Source organism: Tachypleus tridentatus, chromosome 12 (genome assembly GCF_004210375.1).
Source record: "Tachypleus tridentatus isolate NWPU-2018 chromosome 12, ASM421037v1, whole genome shotgun sequence".
NCBI classification, from domain to species: domain Eukaryota; kingdom Metazoa; phylum Arthropoda; class Merostomata; order Xiphosura; family Limulidae; genus Tachypleus; species Tachypleus tridentatus.
In genome coordinates, this window is record NC_134836.1 from 116,194,436 (window position 1) to 116,213,146 (window position 18,711).

The window sequence follows — 18,711 nt, forward strand, 5'->3', positions numbered from 1 at the left end:
AAGATATCATTGTACCAAATCCCACTTAAGTTGGTTGAAATATACAATAATAGTTCAACTGTGTGTACAAACTGTACAAAGACAAACTGTGTGTACATCTCTGAAATATTGAGTAAGAGGAAAAGTCCCAAAACTGTTTATATCTCTGTGTGGGATCTTCACAGAACATCTTTGTCCCAGCTTTCATGTAAATTGGTCGAAAGAAGACTAGGTAACTGACCCAAAACCCTAAAACTGTGGATTTATTTAACATTTCGACCCCATAAAATAACCCAAAAATATCCCACATTTATCTCTCTCGGAATTTGGATGATCTTATGTAACCTGAAGGGTCAGGCACGCTTTGACCTTTGCCTTCACTTTGATGGTCATGCAGTACTAGGAGGTATGGCTACTACCACTTTAGGGTCAGAGTGGTTTGAGTTTACCCTTTTCAGGTCAATGTCCATGTACTATTTTCGTGCATTTGTCGATATGAATTTTCCCTATCAGTAGGAAGTTTAGTTTGATGGTAGCCTTTTTTTTTTTTCTCTCTCCTTTTAATATTATTTATTTATATATATGTATGTATGATTGGTTTGGTATGTTTTGAATTTCGCGCAAAGCTACACGAGGGCTATCTGCGCTAGCCATCCATAATTTAGCAGTGTAAGACTAGAGGGAAGGCAGCTAGTCATCACCACCCACCGCCAACTCTTGGACTACTCTTTTACCAACGAATAGTGGGAGTGGCCGTCACTTTATAACGACCCCATGGCTGAAAGGGCGAGCATGTTTGGTGTGACGGGGACTCGAACCCGCGACCCTCGGATTACGATTTGAGTGCCTTAACCACCTTTCAAATACATATATATATATTGAATAAGTAAACAAATCATCCTTGTTTCACTTTTCCCATAAGTTGGTCAAAATACCAAGGAATAATTGGTTACAAATCCTACAATTATGTTTTTTGTGATATCTTGAACACCCTGTAATCACAAAATGGACAAGGCCACAATTTTTGTTTGTCAACGAGTGGAACATGTGGAAAAGCATCAATCTGTCAAATTCCGTGTAAATTAGTTAAGATATGAAGAGTAATTGACCCAAATAATCCTTTTTTGTGAACTCTGAACCCTAAGAAAGACTCAAAATTGACAACTTCAACTTTTTGTTTGTTTGTCAATGTGTTGGGTACATGGAAATTTGTATTTGTGTCAGTTTTCATCTTGACTATTGTAAACAGGATCGCACAGTAGTCCAGAGAATGCATTATTGGGTTGTCTGACTCCGATCAAACAAAATCCGTAAAAAGGCCTAAGTAAAATAAAAAACAACAACAAGGATAATGAAACGGGTGTGTAGGTGGGTGTTTGTTCTTGAATTTCGCCCAAAGCTACACGAGAGCTAGCTGTCCCTAGCTCAGCAGTGTAAGAGTGCGGGGATGACAACTAGTCATTACTACCCACCGCTAACTCTTGGGCTACTCTTTTATCAATGAATAATGGGATTGACTGTCACATTATAACGCCCACACGGCTGAAAGGGCGAGCATGTTTGTTGCGACCGGGATTTGAACCCGCGACCCTCAGATTACGAGTCGAACGCCCTAATCACCTGGCCGTGCCGGCCCGTGTCCGGGCGTATTGAACCAGGATATAACCCTACCAAATGTCCACTTAATCCACCAAGAAATGAGGGATTGTCTGATGAAGTTTGGACGCAAAAAAAACAACAGAAGAATAGCATGTGGAGACCTAATGATTAACACTAAAACCACTCTGATATCCGGCCTGGCCAGGTGGTTCAAGCACTCGACTCGTAGCCTGAGGGTCGCGGGTTCGAATCTCCATCACACAAAACATGCTCGCTCTTTCAGCTGTGGGGGCATTATAAAGTGACGGTCAATCCCACTATTCGTTGGTAAATGAGTAGCCCAATAGTTGGCGGTGGGTGGTGATGACTAGCTGCCTTCCCTCTAGTCTTACACTGCTAAATTAGGGACGGCTAGCATAGATAGCCCTCGTGTAGCTTTGTGCGAAATTCAAAACAAACCAAACTTTGATACCAAGAGAATGTCTTAGTGCTGACCAACACGAAGTTGGGTCAAAGACTCTGCTTGTATTTTATATTTCATAAAAAAAAAAAACACGTAACAACCAAACCCGGATTAAGACATGGGATTACCGGGCTGAAGCTCAGGGCCTCAAGCTATAATTATAGATATATTGCACATAGTGGTTCTATCTTCTGGGAGGGTTTTATAAGTTGAAAAGCCTAGGGCCAATAAAACCCTTAATCCGGCCTTGTTAACAGCTCACATAGAACAAAATATCACATGTGCGTTTGTAGCGCCACCTTTTCAAATATTCTCTTATTTTCTACTGAGCTGAGAGAGAGTTTCTAGGGTTATGGAAGACAAGAACAAACTTCATCCAAGCTGTGCGTTGATGAATGAAGAATGGTTGTCTTGTTCCGATAATTGTTCCGAGGTCTGGTGATTAGGGAGTCTAGTGGTAAGTCATTAGATCCGAAATTTGAGGCGTGACGTCACTAAACGCGGTGAAAAGTAACCATCAATCCCGTTGTTCTCTCGAAACAGCCGAAAAAAGGGTTAGTAGCGGCGGGTCCTGCTGACTGGAAGCTTATCTTCCGGTCAGTCCTTCAAAGTTAGGGTCTGTTATCATTGCGATCCTTAACCTGGCCATGGATAGATTTAAAATTTTCATTTTTATCTCAGAAAAAAAAAACATTTAGTTGATTCTACTTCATAAGATGCTCACAAAATGTAATCAATCAGTTCTCACATTAATTGGTTAAGTGACCTATTGCATTCTCTCGACCGTTGGAATCGAACTCCGGATTTTAACGTTGTAAGTCCGTACATTTACTACCGGCCCACCATGGGACTAGTTAGTTCATCACGATGCTTTTCACAACTGAGGGTGAGCAATTCGTATCCCTTATCACACTAAACATGCTCACCCTTTTAGCCACGGGGGCGTTATAATATTTCGACAATCTCACTGTTCTGTAGTAAAAGAGTAGCCCAAGATTTGGCGATGGGTTGTGATAACTAGCTGCCTTCCCTCTAGTTCTACACTCCTCAATTAGTGACGGCTAGCACAGATAGCTCTCGTGCAGCTCTGAAATTCAAACAAACAAACAAACACAACCTAGAGAGAGATTTGTTCCTCTTAAGACATTAAAATTGAATAATGTTTGTCTTGAATAACCAAGCAACGAAAATCTTTCAGTTTTTTTTTATGTTGGACACAGAAAACATGAACAACTTTACAAGTAGTCAAATGTTTATTTTTAGTTGTCAAAGCAAACTTTATTGATAATTAAATTTCAAAATCAACTTTTAAATATAATATAGGATCGTGAGAAAAACACTCTCCTAGATACCCTACCATTTTTGTTTTTATAAAATAAATTAAAACCCAGCCGAAATCGACTCATCTCTGTTAAACTGTTAGAAGCTATTTTAGTTGCTGCTTGCTTCAATCAATAGTACAACTATTGACACTATTGGTGTTCATCGGAATGAAAGGCGGAGCCTCCAATAGCCAATAAGATTCGTGCATGTCTGTCAGCAGGTGACGACAGGTGTTGTTCAACGCAACATTTTCCCATGATGTTCTGCCATAGTTTTCGGGCTATAGAAAAGGAATCATAATCTCCACTGTACCAAACAAGTGTCCCTGGAAGGCTGTGCTAGAAAGAGAAACTTGAAACATGGAAAACATCAATCTTACAAACGTCAGCCAACATTTCTTAGACTACCAACAAATGAGCCACTTCAATATTCAGAGCGGTTATTCTGGTAATAACGTATCCGTGGACTCCATGACCGTCCATGCTCAACATTCCGATCAGGAAAATTTCCACGAACACAGAAAACGTCGTAAAAAGAGTCACCAACAGAAACACCAACAACGACAAACAGCGAACCAACGAGAGCGAAGACGAATGCAAAGCATCAATGACGCCTTTGAAGGTCTCAGAGCTCATATTCCGACACTACCTTATGAGAAACGACTGTCCAAAGTGGATACTCTGAGGCTAGCTATTGGATACATAGAGTTCTTAAGAGAAATAGTTCATACCGACTCCCATTCTAATATGTTGAAGAATCAGGGAAACGAAGGACCCAAAAAAGTGATAATTAATTATCATAAAGGTAGGAAACCATCTTGCTTCTTCCAGATCTCTGAATAATTAAAATAAATAACGCTCGAGTTTGATTCTCACCTCTTCAAACACTTTAATTCAAATAATACAACTGAAATTTCTTACGTTATCCCTTGTTTTTTGTGCTTTCTAAACTCTCTCAGTTAGGGTTACAGGTGTACGTCGCCTTCTCGTCACCTCAAAAACACTTTAATTCAAATAATACAACTGAAATTTCTTACGTTATCCCTTGTTTTTTGTGCTTTCTAAACTCTCTCAGTTAGGGTTACAGGTGTACGTCGCCTTCTCGTCACCTCAAAAACACTTTAATTCAAATAATACAACTGAAATTTCTTACGTTATCCCTTGTTTTTTTGTGTTTTCTAAACTCTCTTAGTTAGGGTTACAGGTGTACGTCGCCTTCTCGTCACCTCAAAAACACTTTAATTCAAATAATACAACTGAAATTTCTTACGTTATCCCTTGTTTTTTTGTGTTTTCTAAACTCTCTCAACTAGGGTTACAGGTGTACGTCGCTTGTGTGCCTTTTTAAACCAAGCAAGTATTTTATTTACAAGAAAATGTTGGTATTGTGTAAAGTTATTACGTTTGCATACATGTTTTACTTAATTATAACTTACGAGTCGTATAAAATCTTGTAGCCTGTATTTCGAAGGGGAGAAATAGGTTATTCACAGTGGAATGTTACAGTGAGGGTGAGAATCCGCAGGACAAATTATAAATACAAGACAGCTTTACTCATTCTTTTTACCTAACTTATCATTAATTATAAAATACTAAATATAATATTTATTTCGGCAAAGGTTAACCAGTTCATATCGTAAACCTTAAACAGTTATATCCTGGATATTAGACAATTCATGTCCTGGACTTCACATTTTTTTAAAGGTCACGTATACTCTGTAAACGTGGGTGAATGTTAGGTTTTATTATATGTATATATTTACAGAAGATACCGTTAGAAATTGACTACCTGTACACATTAATATATGGGTGGAACTGGCAGAGGCAACTTTATCAGCAAAGAAAGCTAGAAAAACACGAGCTAATTGAGTCGACAAAGCCCTAATTATTTATTGAACTGACATCGAATCTTACGATATTTGGTTGTTCGAATGCGGGTTAATGAAACTGAGTTTTCCAAAACTCAGTCCAGTTTCTTTGTTATAAAACATTTTGTTAAAACTTCCATAGCAGGTTAAGGCCTTCAACTCGATTGTTGTCTTTTGCTTGTTCTTCACCTCCACCCCTTCCAGCTCACGTTTTTAACATAAGTAACTTTTACCGTATACTGATACTTTATCGAAGGGACTAGAGATAACATTAGTTGCTAACAGATGAAGATTTATCACTGAGTGAATTTATCTTCTCTAAATTAAGCTGTCTGAATTACTGAGAAAAAAACGTAAAATTTAACCTAGTTTAAATAATTAACCAATGAATACAATACTAGTACTAACGGACAGGTATAAGTCGAAAGTAATTATTAATAGCTTTAAAACATAATTAAATTGTATCAACATACATATATGGTTATCTTTGTAAATACAAGTTACAGTATCATAGGTTGTTCTGTGGTAAATTGACTTCTTAAATCCGTCTACTAACATATCTATCTAATCATAGAAATGCATACGTAACAAAATCACTGCACAACAAAGTTTTTGCTTCTTGAACACTGTTGGGTGTTCCTTATAGATTGTTGCCTGCTGATCACGAAAATCACATCCAAATTTGCCCATCATGTACCGTTTCATCGAAATCTTCGGTTTCACCAGGATATTGCTACAATGGAAAAACAATATCAGGGCAACTGGAATCCGTCAATGCTTGCTGACTACTGTTGGACACTGCAACGTGATGCACCGGATATTGAATACAAACGAAAATCAGGAGCAAAACACTTTTAATTATGTTGAACTTAATAGTGTATTAGAAACATAAACGCAATTAAATACGTTATTGCCGGTAAACAGTTAACTGTCTATTTCTCAGAGTTCCTACGTGATGAAGCAAAACCAAAATTATATTTGTGCATACCCACCAGGTACCTGTCACAATCAGCAAAAACTTTTCAAAAAATTGTTGTGCAGTGTAATATAAAACATACATTTAAAATAACTGTCGAATGGAAACTTGTTTAAACTGGACGCTGGAGTACGTGTAGATATAATTTAAAGGTGTGCATGGTGTTACTTAAATAACATTATAAAAATGTTATTTGGGCATAAGCAATCAAATTTGTCGTAAAACAAAAAAGTCATTATATATTTTAAGCATTGACCTTATGAGGTCTCGTGCAGTTTTCCTAAGAAGTATGTCTAATATTATGCAAACTGCACTACGTCCACGGTATCCATTAAAAGTCATACTCTCTGAAAGCATTACGGGTGCGATTAAAGACTGTAGCGTTTTAAAAATATATATAATAAACCTTACACTAGTTTCTCATGCTATTATTATAATGAGTAAATATATATATAATAAACCTTACACTAGTTTCTCATGCTATTATTATAATGAGTAAAAATATATATAATAAACCTTACACTAGTTTCTCATGCTATTATTATAATGAGTAAAAATATATATAATAAACCTTACACTAGTTTCTCATGCTATTATTATAATGAGTAAAAATATATGTACTAAACTTTACACTAGTTTCTCATGCTATTATTATAATGAGTAAAATATATATATAATAAACCTTACACTTGTTTCTCATGCTATTATTATAATGTGTAAAAATATATATATATAATAAACTTTACACTTGTTTCTCATGCTATTATTATAATGAGTACAAATATATATAATAAACTTTACACTTGTTTCTCATGCTATTATTATAATGAGTAAATATATATATAATAAACCTTACACTAGTTTCTCATGCTATTATTATAATGAGTAAAAATATATATAATAAACCTTACACTAGTTTCTCATGCTATTATTATAATGAGTAAAAATATATATAATAAACCTTACACTAGTTTCTCATGCTATTATTATAATGAGTAAAAATATATATAATAAACCTTACACTAGTTTTTCATGCTATTATTATAATGAGTAAATATATATATAATAAACCTTACACTTGTTTCTCATGCTATTATTATAATGAGTATATATATATATAATAAACCTTACACTAGTTTCTCATGCTATTATTATAATGAGTAAAAATATATATAATAAACCTTACACTAGTTTCTCATGCTATTATTATAATGAGTAAATATATATATAATAAACCTTACACTTGTTTCTCATGCTATTATTATAATGAGTAAAAATATATATAATAAACTTTACACTAGTTTCTCATGCTATTATTATAATGAGTAAAAATATATATAATAAACCTTACACTAGTTTCTCATGCTATTATTATAATGAGTAAAAATATATATAATAAACCTTACACTAGTTTCTCATGCTATTATTATAATGAGTAAAAATATATATAATAAACCTTACACTAGTTTCTCATGCTATTATTATAATGAGTAAAAATATATGTACTAAACTTTACACTTGTTTCTCATGCTATTATTATAATGAGTAAAATATATATAATAAACCTTACACTAGTTTCTCATGCTATTATTATAATGAGTAAAATATATATATAATAAACTTTACACTTGTTTCTCATGCTATTATTATAATGAGTAAAATATATATAATAAACTTTACACTTGTTTCTCATGCTATTATTATAATGTGTAAAATATATATATAATAAACTTTACACTTGTTTCTCATACTATTATTATAATGAGTAAAAATATATAATAAACTTTACACTTGTTTCTCATGCTATTATTATAATGAGTAAAAATATATATAATAAACTTTACACTTGTTTCTCATGCTATTAGTATAATGAGTAAAATATATATAATAAACTTTACACTAGTTTCTCATGCTATTATTATAATGAGTAAAAATATATATAATAAACCTTACACTAGTTTCTCATGCTATTATTATAATGAGTAAAAATATATATAATAAACCTTACACTAGTTTCTCATGCTATTATTATAATGAGTAAAAATATATATAATAAACCTTACACTAGTTTCTCATGCTATTATTATAATGTGTAAAAATATATATATATAATAAACTTTACACTTGTTTCTCATGCTATTATTATAATGAGTAAAAATATATATAATAAACTTTACACTTGTTTCTCATGCTATTATTATAATGAGTAAAATATATATAATAAACCTTACACTAGTTTCTCATGCTATTATTATAATGAGTAAAATATATATATAATAAACTTTACACTTGTTTCTCATGCTATTATTATAATGAGTAAAATATATATAATAAACTTTACACTTGTTTCTCATGCTATTATTATAATGTGTAAAATATATATATAATAAACTTTACACTTGTTTCTCATACTATTATTATAATGAGTAAAAATATATAATAAACTTTACACTTGTTTCTCATGCTATTATTATAATGAGTAAAAATATATATAATAAACTTTACACTTGTTTCTCATGCTATTAGTATAATGAGTAAAATATATATAATAAACTTTACACTTGTTTCTCATGCTATTATTATAATGAGTAAAAATATATATAATAAACCTTACACTAGTTTCTCATGCTATTATTATAATGAGTAAAAATATATATAATAAACCTTACACTAGTTTCTCATGCTATTATTATAATGAGTAAAAATATATGTACTAAACTTTACACTTGTTTCTCATGCTATTATTATAATGAGTAAAATATATATAATAAACCTTACACTAGTTTCTCATGCTATTATTATAATGAGTAAAATATATATATAATAAACTTTACACTTGTTTCTCATGCTATTATTATAATGAGTAAAATATATATAATAAACTTTACACTTGTTTCTCATGCTATTATTATAATGTGTAAAATATATATATAATAAACTTTACACTTGTTTCTCATACTATTATTATAATGAGTAAAAATATATAATAAACTTTACACTTGTTTCTCATGCTATTATTATAATGAGTAAAAATATATATAATAAACTTTACACTTGTTTCTCATGCTATTAGTATAATGAGTAAAATATATATAATAAACTTTACACTAGTTTCTCATGCTATTATTATAATGAGTAAAAATATATATAATAAACCTTACACTAGTTTCTCATGCTATTATTATAATGAGTAAAAATATATATAATAAACCTTACACTAGTTTCTCATGCTATTATTATAATGAGTAAAAATATATATAATAAACCTTACACTAGTTTCTCATGCTATTATTATAATGTGTAAAAATATATATATATAATAAACTTTACACTTGTTTCTCATGCTATTATTATAATGAGTACAAATATATATAATAAACTTTACACTTGTTTCTCATGCTATTATTATAATGAAGTAAAATATATATAATAAACCTTACACTAGTTTCTCATGCTATTATTATAATGAGTAAAATATATATATAATAAACTTTACACTTGTTTCTCATGCTATTATTATAATGAGTAAAATATATATAATAAACTTTACACTTGTTTCTCATGCTATTATTATAATATTAAAATATATATATAATAAACTTTACACTTGTTTCTCATACTATTATTATAATGAGTAAAAATATATAATAAACTTTACACTTGTTTCTCATGCTATTATTATAATGAGTAAAAATATATATAATAAACTTTACACTTGTTTCTCATGCTATTAGTATAATGAGTAAAATATATATAATAAACTTTACACTTGTTTCTCATGCTATTATTATAATGAGTACAAATATATATAATAAACTTTACACTAGTTTCTCATGCTATTATTATAATGAGTAAAAATATATATAATAAAACGTACACTAGTTTCTCATGCTATTATTATAATGAGTAAAAATATATATACTAAACTTTACACTAGTTTCTCATGCTATTATTATAATGAGTAAAAATATATATAATAAACCTTACACTAGTTTCTCATGCTATTATTATAATGAGTAAAATATATATAATAAACTTTACACTAGTTTCTCATGCTATTATTATAATGAGTAAAAATATATATAATAAACCTTACACTAGTTTCTCATGCTATTATTATAATGAGTAAAAATATATATAATAAACCTTACACTAGTTTCTCATGCTATTATTATAATGAGTAAAAATATATATAATAAACCTTACACTAGTTTCTCATGCTATTATTATAATGAGTAAAAATATATGTACTAAACTTTACACTTGTTTCTCATGCTATTATTATAATGAGTAAAATATATATAATAAACCTTACACTAGTTTCTCATGCTATTATTATAATGAGTAAAATATATATATAATAAACTTTACACTTGTTTCTCATGCTATTATTATAATGAGTAAAATATATATAATAAACTTTACACTTGTTTCTCATGCTATTATTATAATGTGTAAAATATATATATAATAAACTTTACACTTGTTTCTCATACTATTATTATAATGAGTAAAAAATATATAATAAACTTTACACTTGTTTCTCATGCTATTATTATAATGAGTAAAATATATATAATAAACTTTACACTTGTTTCTCATGCTATTAGTATAATGAGTAAAATATATATAATGAACTTTACACTAGTTTCTCATGCTATTATTATAATGAGTAAAAATATATATAATAAACCTTACACTAGTTTCTCATGCTATTATTATAATGAGTAAAATATATATAATAAACCTTACACTAGTTTCTCATGCTATTATTATAATGTGTAAAAATATATATATATAATAAACTTTACACTTGTTTCTCATGCTATTATTATAATGAGTACAAATATATATAATAAACTTTACACTTGTTTCTCATGCTATTATTATAATGAGTAAAATATATATAATAAACCTTACACTAGTTTCTCATGCTATTATTATAATGAGTAAAATATATATATAATAAACTTTACACTTGTTTCTCATGCTATTATTATAATGAGTAAAATATATATAATAAACTTTACACTTGTTTCTCATGCTATTATTATAATGTGTAAAATATATATATAATAAACTTTACACTTGTTTCTCATACTATTATTATAATGAGTAAAAATATATAATAAACTTTACACTTGTTTCTCATGCTATTATTATAATGAGTAAAATATATATAATAAACTTTACACTTGTTTCTCATGCTATTAGTATAATGAGTAAAATATATATAATAAACTTTACACTTGTTTCTCATGCTATTATTATAATGAGTACAAATATATATAATAAACTTTACACTAGTTTCTCATGCTATTATTATAATGAGTAAAAATATATATAATAAAACGTACACTAGTTTCTCATGCTATTATTATAATGAGTAAAAAATATATATAATAAACTTTACACTAGTTTCTCATGCTATTATTATAATGAGTAAAAAATATATATAATAAACCTTACACTAGTTTCTCATGCTATTATTATAATGAGTAAAATATATATATAATAAACCTTACACTTGTTTCTCATGCTATTATTATAATGAGTAAAAATATATATAATAAACTTTACACTTGTTTCTCATGCTATTATTATAATGAGTAAAAATATATATAATAAACCTTACACTAGTTTCTCATGCTATTATTATAATGAGTAAAAATATATATAATAAACCTTACACTTGTTTCTCATGCTATTATTATAATGTGTAAAAATATATATATATATAATAAACCTTACACTAGTTTCTCATGCTATTATTATAATGAGTAAAAATATATATAATAAACCTTACACTAGTTTCTCATGCTATTATTATAATGAGTAAAATATATACATAATAAACCTTACACTTGTTTCTCATGCTATTATTATAATGAGTAAAAATATATATAATAAACCTTACACTAGTTTCTCATGCTATTATTATAATGAGTAAATATATATATAATAAACCTCACACGAGTTTCTCATGCTATTATTATAATGAGTTCATTTCGCCAAACAAAAGTTCTCGCACTACAACAATTATTGTTTGATTACAATTATGTTTCAACCAATAGAGATTGAATTCCAATGTGAAACATCATATAAACGTCGTACAAATTAAACATATCTGAAAGAAAATGAATATTTTTATTTCTTGGATTAATAAATAAAACACTTCGCCTCTGGACGTAGGTCGTCCATGTAACACTTTACTGCTATTTAAGCAGTAAGTTAAGAGAGTTATGCTTACAATATGGGTAAACGTCAACTTCAATTTCCATAATACACTTGTTTGCATTGGCTAATAAAAACTGACCAGAAATGATTATTTATCGTATTTAACACTATTCCATGTCAAGAGAAAATTTACACAACAGAAGATATGGACCACACTTACATCATGTAGATACTTACAGCACTTACATGATGTTATACTGTTTCTACAGAAACATGATAAGAATTATGTGGATACTGACCACACTTACATGATGTTATACTGTTTCTACAGAAACATGATAAGAATTATGTGGATACTAACAACACTTACATGATGTTCCACTGTTTCTACATATTCATGGTGTGAATGATGTATATACTGACCACACTTACGTGATGTTCTACTGTTTCTACATATTCATGGTGTGAATGATGTATATACAGACCACACTTACATGATGTATATACAGACCACACTTACATGATGTTCTGCTGTTTCAGACTTACTTTGTCTTCTCCCTTCTCTGTGCTCTTTAATTTTTGTAAGTTTCATTATTTCAGATGTACCTTGTCTTCCCCTTCTCTGTAAGTTTTATAGTTTCAGACCTGCCTTGTCTTCCCCATCTCTGTAAGTTTTTATTGTTTCAGACTTTCCTTGTTTTCTCCATCTCTGTAAGTTTTTATTGTTTCAGACTTTCCTTGTCTTCCCCATTTTTGTAAGATTTTATTGTTTCAGAATTTCCTTGTCTTCCCCATTTTTGTAAGTTTTTATTGTTTCAGACTTTCCTTGTCTTCTCCATTTCTGTAAGTTTTTATTGTTTCAGACTTTCCTTGTTTTCTCCATCTCTGTAAGTTTTTATTGTTTCATACTCTCCTTGTTCTTCCCCATCTCTGTAAGTTTTATAGTTTCAGACTTTCCTTGCTTTCCCCATCTCTGTAAGTTTTTATTGTTTCAGACTTTCCTTGTTTTCTCCATCTCTGTAAGTTTTTAATGTTTCAGACTTTCCTTGTCTTCCCCATTTTTGTAAGTTTTTATTGTTTCAGACTTTCCTTGTCTTCCTCTCTCTAAATATTTAAAGGTTCGGTTTCGGGTTGGGCCACTATTTTGTCTTTACAAAATTAATAACTAGGAGTTAGTTAATGTTTCATCCAAAGTCCATCATTGTCACACAAAGGTAACTTCTTTCAAGAATAAAATCTGTTCAAGTTATTCTTCTGGTGGCCGTTGATGAAACTATTTGCATTTGGAAATAACTATATGTTGTGATAGAGGATATGAGTAAAGTAACCTGAGTTAATAACCTCTGTAATTAGAAGTATCACAAACTACATTGTTTCTGTCAGTTTATTTAAAATGAAATATTTATAATAGTTTTCAAATCTTTTTTTAATATAAGGAAGTCTTGTGACGAGAACACTCAACCTAAGAGTGGTGAGTTAGAATCCCGTCACGAACATTCTCGCCTTTTGAGCCTTGAGGTCTTTATAATGTTATGGTTAGTCCCTCTTGTCCTTGGTTGAAAAATAGTTCAAGAGTTGGCTGTAGGTGGTGTTTACTAGCTCAATTCCCCTACTTTATATCTTCTAAACTTAGGGCGGCTAACGGAGATAGATTTTTCGGATTTCTGTAGGAAATTCAACATACAAATAAATGTTATTACCGTTATGGTAATTTCCCTACAAATATCATGTTTCATACATTTAAATTTCCCTCGCAAAAACGTAGTTCGTAATCTATTTATGTGGCCGATCTATTCAAATAAAATGTTGCCTAAATTGTCTGAAATTCGACACATACTTAAATATATAAGAGGATAAAAATCTTGAGCTTAGATTAAAAGAATAAAATAAAACGTTGGACTGGACGTTTAGTTTAGTTTATTAAAAGTAGGTAGCGCTTTCACAGCTTAAATGCAACGTTTTAAATCTTAAAGGAATAAAATCAGTTCGCTTGTAATGATATAAAACTTACGGTTTTCAACATATTCTAACCAAGCAAAACAAGGATACTTAAACATTATAATTAATTAATAATTAATACTTTAAAGGTTTTAAACGCCGATGACGACAAAGATATTAAACCAATAGGCTTAAGAATATTGATATAAATCTCATAAGAGACAGTTGTTTTCTTCATTTTACGTATCTCTAATGAAATATTTACACAAGAAAAATTTAATGGCTTGTCTAATTTATTTTCCATTTTTATGAGACCAAATAATTAAATGTATTTTTGACGAAAACAAAATGGCGACAGAGATTCAAAAGTCTCCATGAAGCGTGAAATACTTTATATAAAACCAACAATTTCAAATTTTTCTTCTTCTTCATCACGATTCTATCCATGTTTTTGGGCCTAAATACGTCCACCATTATCTTATTTTCATTTCAGGTGGATCAAACAGCAATCTTCCATTGGCTGGACACTCGCTTTCCTGGACAAATGAAAAGCAGACGACTCAAAACAGGCAGACGATGGTTGCCAAGGTGTGGACTCCAGAAGATCCTCAGAAACACAATACGCACATCACCGAGACGGGATCCGAATCAGAAAGCTCACGTTTGCCCTAATTTTTATTCTACTGACAAGAAACTCGTACTTCGTAATGGTATTTCTGATTTGTTAATAGAAGAGAATTATAATTATCTGATGGTGTGCAACCTTTACCAAATCCGTCAAATTCGTTACTGCACTAAAACACATTTCATTATAACCTAAATCATATTTTTTTATTGTTAATTTATTTTATCACTGTAAAAACATTTCAATTTTAGTTTTTTATTAACTAAGAGAAAACATCACTAAATATTATAACTTTTCTCTCGTGACGCGTTCTTTCCTTCTTCATCAAAAAGAAAGAAAAAAAACCATTTGCTAGGGTTTTCAGATACGTCAATACTAAAATACTAGTCTTAACTTCGAGTGAGAAAATCTTTTTCTTGTATCTGACGTTTTAGTGTTAAAGGGATAAGGCTCTTAACAAGATAAGGTTCTTAACAGACGCAATAGGATAATCAGTCTACTAAAAATCTGAACAGTTTGTGGAATAATACAGTTTAAATAATGTGTTTATTTTCTTATAGCAAAGCCACATCGGGCTATCTGCTAAGCTCACCGAGGGAAATCGAACCCCAGTTTAAATAACAGTTATTATTTTAAGGCTAGAAGAGATATTACTTTTTTGGGTTATTTTTGTAGAACCTTTCCTATAAAACTTCAAGTTTTATTTCCAAACGTTCAGCTCAGTTTGCTTTGAACTTTTGGACGATTACTTGGTTATTATTAAACCTCGTGTTAAGAATTATCGTATATTTTTAAGACTATTCAGAACTGAACAAGAGTAGTAAAAAATACAACTTAAAGTTTACCATTGGCAAATGGTTGTAAAGTGGGTGTGACGATACGTGCATATGTCGAAATGTTACATCAGAACACACTGAGTTATATCAGAAATCACTGAGTTATATCAGAAATCACTGAGTTATATCAAAACACACCAAGTTATATCAGAAATCACTGAGTTATATCAAAACACACTAAGTTATATCAGAAAACAAACTTAGTAGCAGATCTTAGCTGTAGAAGTAACTGGGTATAAAACAACACTAACATTGTATAACACAAAAAAGTATCCGTAATGTTGAATGTTAGATCTAATTTATTTAAAAACATTGGTGTCAACACGACAGACTATTAGATCTAATTTATTTAAAAACATTGGTGTCAACACGACTGACTATTAGATCTAATTTATTTAAAAACATCAGTGTAAATGCAACTGACTATTAGATCTAATTTATTTTGAAACATTGGTGTCAACACGACTGACTATTAGATCTAATTTATTAAAAAACATTAGTGTCAACACGACTGACTATTAGATCTAATTTATTCAAAAACATTAGTGTCAGATATATTGAATGTTATATCTATGCTGTAGAAAAACTCAACTTTATGAACGATAGGCTGAAACAACGTACAACTGAAGAATATGATAGTTTAAATAATAACAAAAACTGAAGGTATCCTTATAGTCATGGGTGTCTGCATGGAAGAAGAGAAGTACTTTCTCCCCTAAAAAATAAGAAAAATAATTCTTTCTTTATTCATTCAACGTATGCATATAAATCTTTTTTATTAAAATCACACTACCTTGGCTCTCTCTATAAAAATTTCTGTGGACGCCCATATTTAGAACATGTGCACGTGAACTATTTTTAAAGTATAACACATACAAGAAAATAATTTGAATATAACAGAAGTTATCAAAACATGAATTGTTAAAATATCATTTTATAAAAAGTTGTCAAGGTAACGACCTTGTGGTAATTAAATTCTAAAGTCGTTTCTTAACGTATCTATAAATCATTTCCCTTAGTTCATTAATGGCGTCAGATTTCTTGCACAAGCACCCATCAAAGGTGGAAAGACAGTTTCATGAGACAGTGTCAAAAAACATTATAAACTACGTGATGATGTGTTTATTGTTTTTCGTATATTCAGTGTATCAGTTAACGTTTTCTTCCTTTAAGAATTGTTTATAAAAAGAGTTAAACCATTAATACCCGAAGGCACTCGAGGCACGCTAATCGAACTCTGTGATTTCATCGGCCACGTCTCAGATAACTTTGTTATGTCTACGTGTTTGTTTTTCGTTCTACTGAAACGAATAACTTTTTGTATATATTAACTATACTGGTCTTTAATAACTGGTTAATATAACAGGACCGTTTTCCAAATTCATTCGCTTATGAAATAATAAAAGGTTTAACAAATCTTTGTACGTTTTGTCGATTGCATTCGATGTAAACTGGATATTTTATATTACAAAAACAAACAGCAAAACAAGTAATACCTTTTAACCCACAATATCTTAAAATTGCATCTCTTACGTAAACATTTCATTTACTTTATTTGGATTTTAGGGTGTGTTTCTCTCCTTATTTACCATTTCTACTTCATTTTTCGGTTGATTTCACGTTTATACGAAAATTACCAAGTGCCACCTGAGGGTCCCGCGTTCGAATCTCCGTCAGACCAATATCTTTAGTAATATCTTTTTACTTATTAATATAGGTGATTTTATATCTAATGTTATTCAATAATTGATTTCATGTTTAATGTTATTCAATATTTCATTTCATGTTTAATGTTATTTTATGGGTGATTTCATGTTTAATGTTATTCTTTTGTTGTTTGTCATTGAGCACAAAGCTACACAATGGTCTATCTGTGCTCTGCCCACCACGGGTATCAAAACCCGGATTTTAGTGTTGTGAGTTCGCAGACTGTTATTCTATAGGTGACTTCGTGTTATTTTATAAGTGATTTTCTGTTTCATGTAATCTATATTTTATACGAAACCACTTCAACAAAACGTAACTTTAGGAATTCACTTGGAAAGCTAAGCTTTCGAACCGATTACGGGCCTTCATTAGGGATAAAAAATACCCAACAGCTAGGGTTTACATTAAATATAAATATTATTGTAAAGAAGTTAAAATCGTTCTCTCTAATGATTCCTGCTTAGACAGATAAATTTATCTGCCAAATATGATGGATTTGGACGATCATAGATGCCAAATTTTATAAACATCTTTTGTATTAAAACGCTTAAAGCTAAACTTAACCGGTTGCTTGTGTCATATTGCCACTGTTCTATGGGCATGGCATGGCCAGGTGGTTAGGAAGCTCGACTCGCAATATGCAGATCACGGGTTCGACTACCCGTCACATCGAACATGCTCGCCCTTTCAGTCGTAGGTGAGTTATAAAGTTACAGTGAATCCCACTATTCGTTCGTAAAAGAATAGCTCAAGAATTGGCAATAGGTGGTGATGACAATTTGCCTTCCCTCAAGGCTTTCACTGTTAAATTAGGGTCGACTAGCGCATATAGCCCTGGAGTAGCTTTGTCCGAAGTTCCCAACGAACCAGATGACTGTTCCACATCTGTTTGTCGTGAAAGAAAAGCTTATTTTTTTCTTTCTCTCTCGTTTTGTTTTTACGTTTATGTCTTTTCCATTCCACGAACAGCAAATCACTGCACTTTTCCAGAGCTCGGCGAGCGAACGGACCCTCCATCCTCTGAGATCTTTGAAATAAATGATGGATATTTTACGGCAACTTGTTGTCTTTGTGTTACTAATACAGTGTACTGTGTGCCCCCCCCCGTACAAAATCCTGTCTAGCCACTGTTGATCAGGAACTCCTTTCCACAAAACTCAGGTGACTAATTATTTTATCGTCAGAGAACTTCTTTTCGTGAATCTCAGGTGACTGTGTATT

At 30.5% G+C, this 18,711-nt stretch overlaps 1 protein-coding gene across 1 annotated transcript; it reads left to right on the forward strand.

Moving 5' to 3' along the window:
• The first annotated feature begins 3,624 nt into the window (after positions 1-3,624).
• LOC143234443 (pancreas transcription factor 1 subunit alpha-like) lies at positions 3,625-17,203 on the forward strand. The gene is made up of 2 exons (XM_076471833.1): positions 3,625-4,168; positions 14,816-17,203. The coding sequence occupies exons 1-2, from the start codon at positions 3,724-3,726 to the stop codon at positions 14,992-14,994; spliced, it is 624 nt and encodes a 207-aa protein (XP_076327948.1). The 5' UTR covers positions 3,625-3,723; the 3' UTR covers positions 14,995-17,203.
• Positions 17,204-18,711: the final 1,508 nt, after the last annotated feature.

Bases quoted from the DNA above. Each gene is read 5' to 3' on its own strand.
- LOC143234443 (XM_076471833.1), top strand. From the start codon at position 3,724: ATGGAAAACATCAATCTTACAAACGTCAGCCAACATTTCTTAGACTAC. The intron at 4,169-14,815 runs GTAGGAAACCAT...TTTTCATTTCAG, and splicing joins GATAATTAATTATCATAAAG to GTGGATCAAACAGCAATCTT.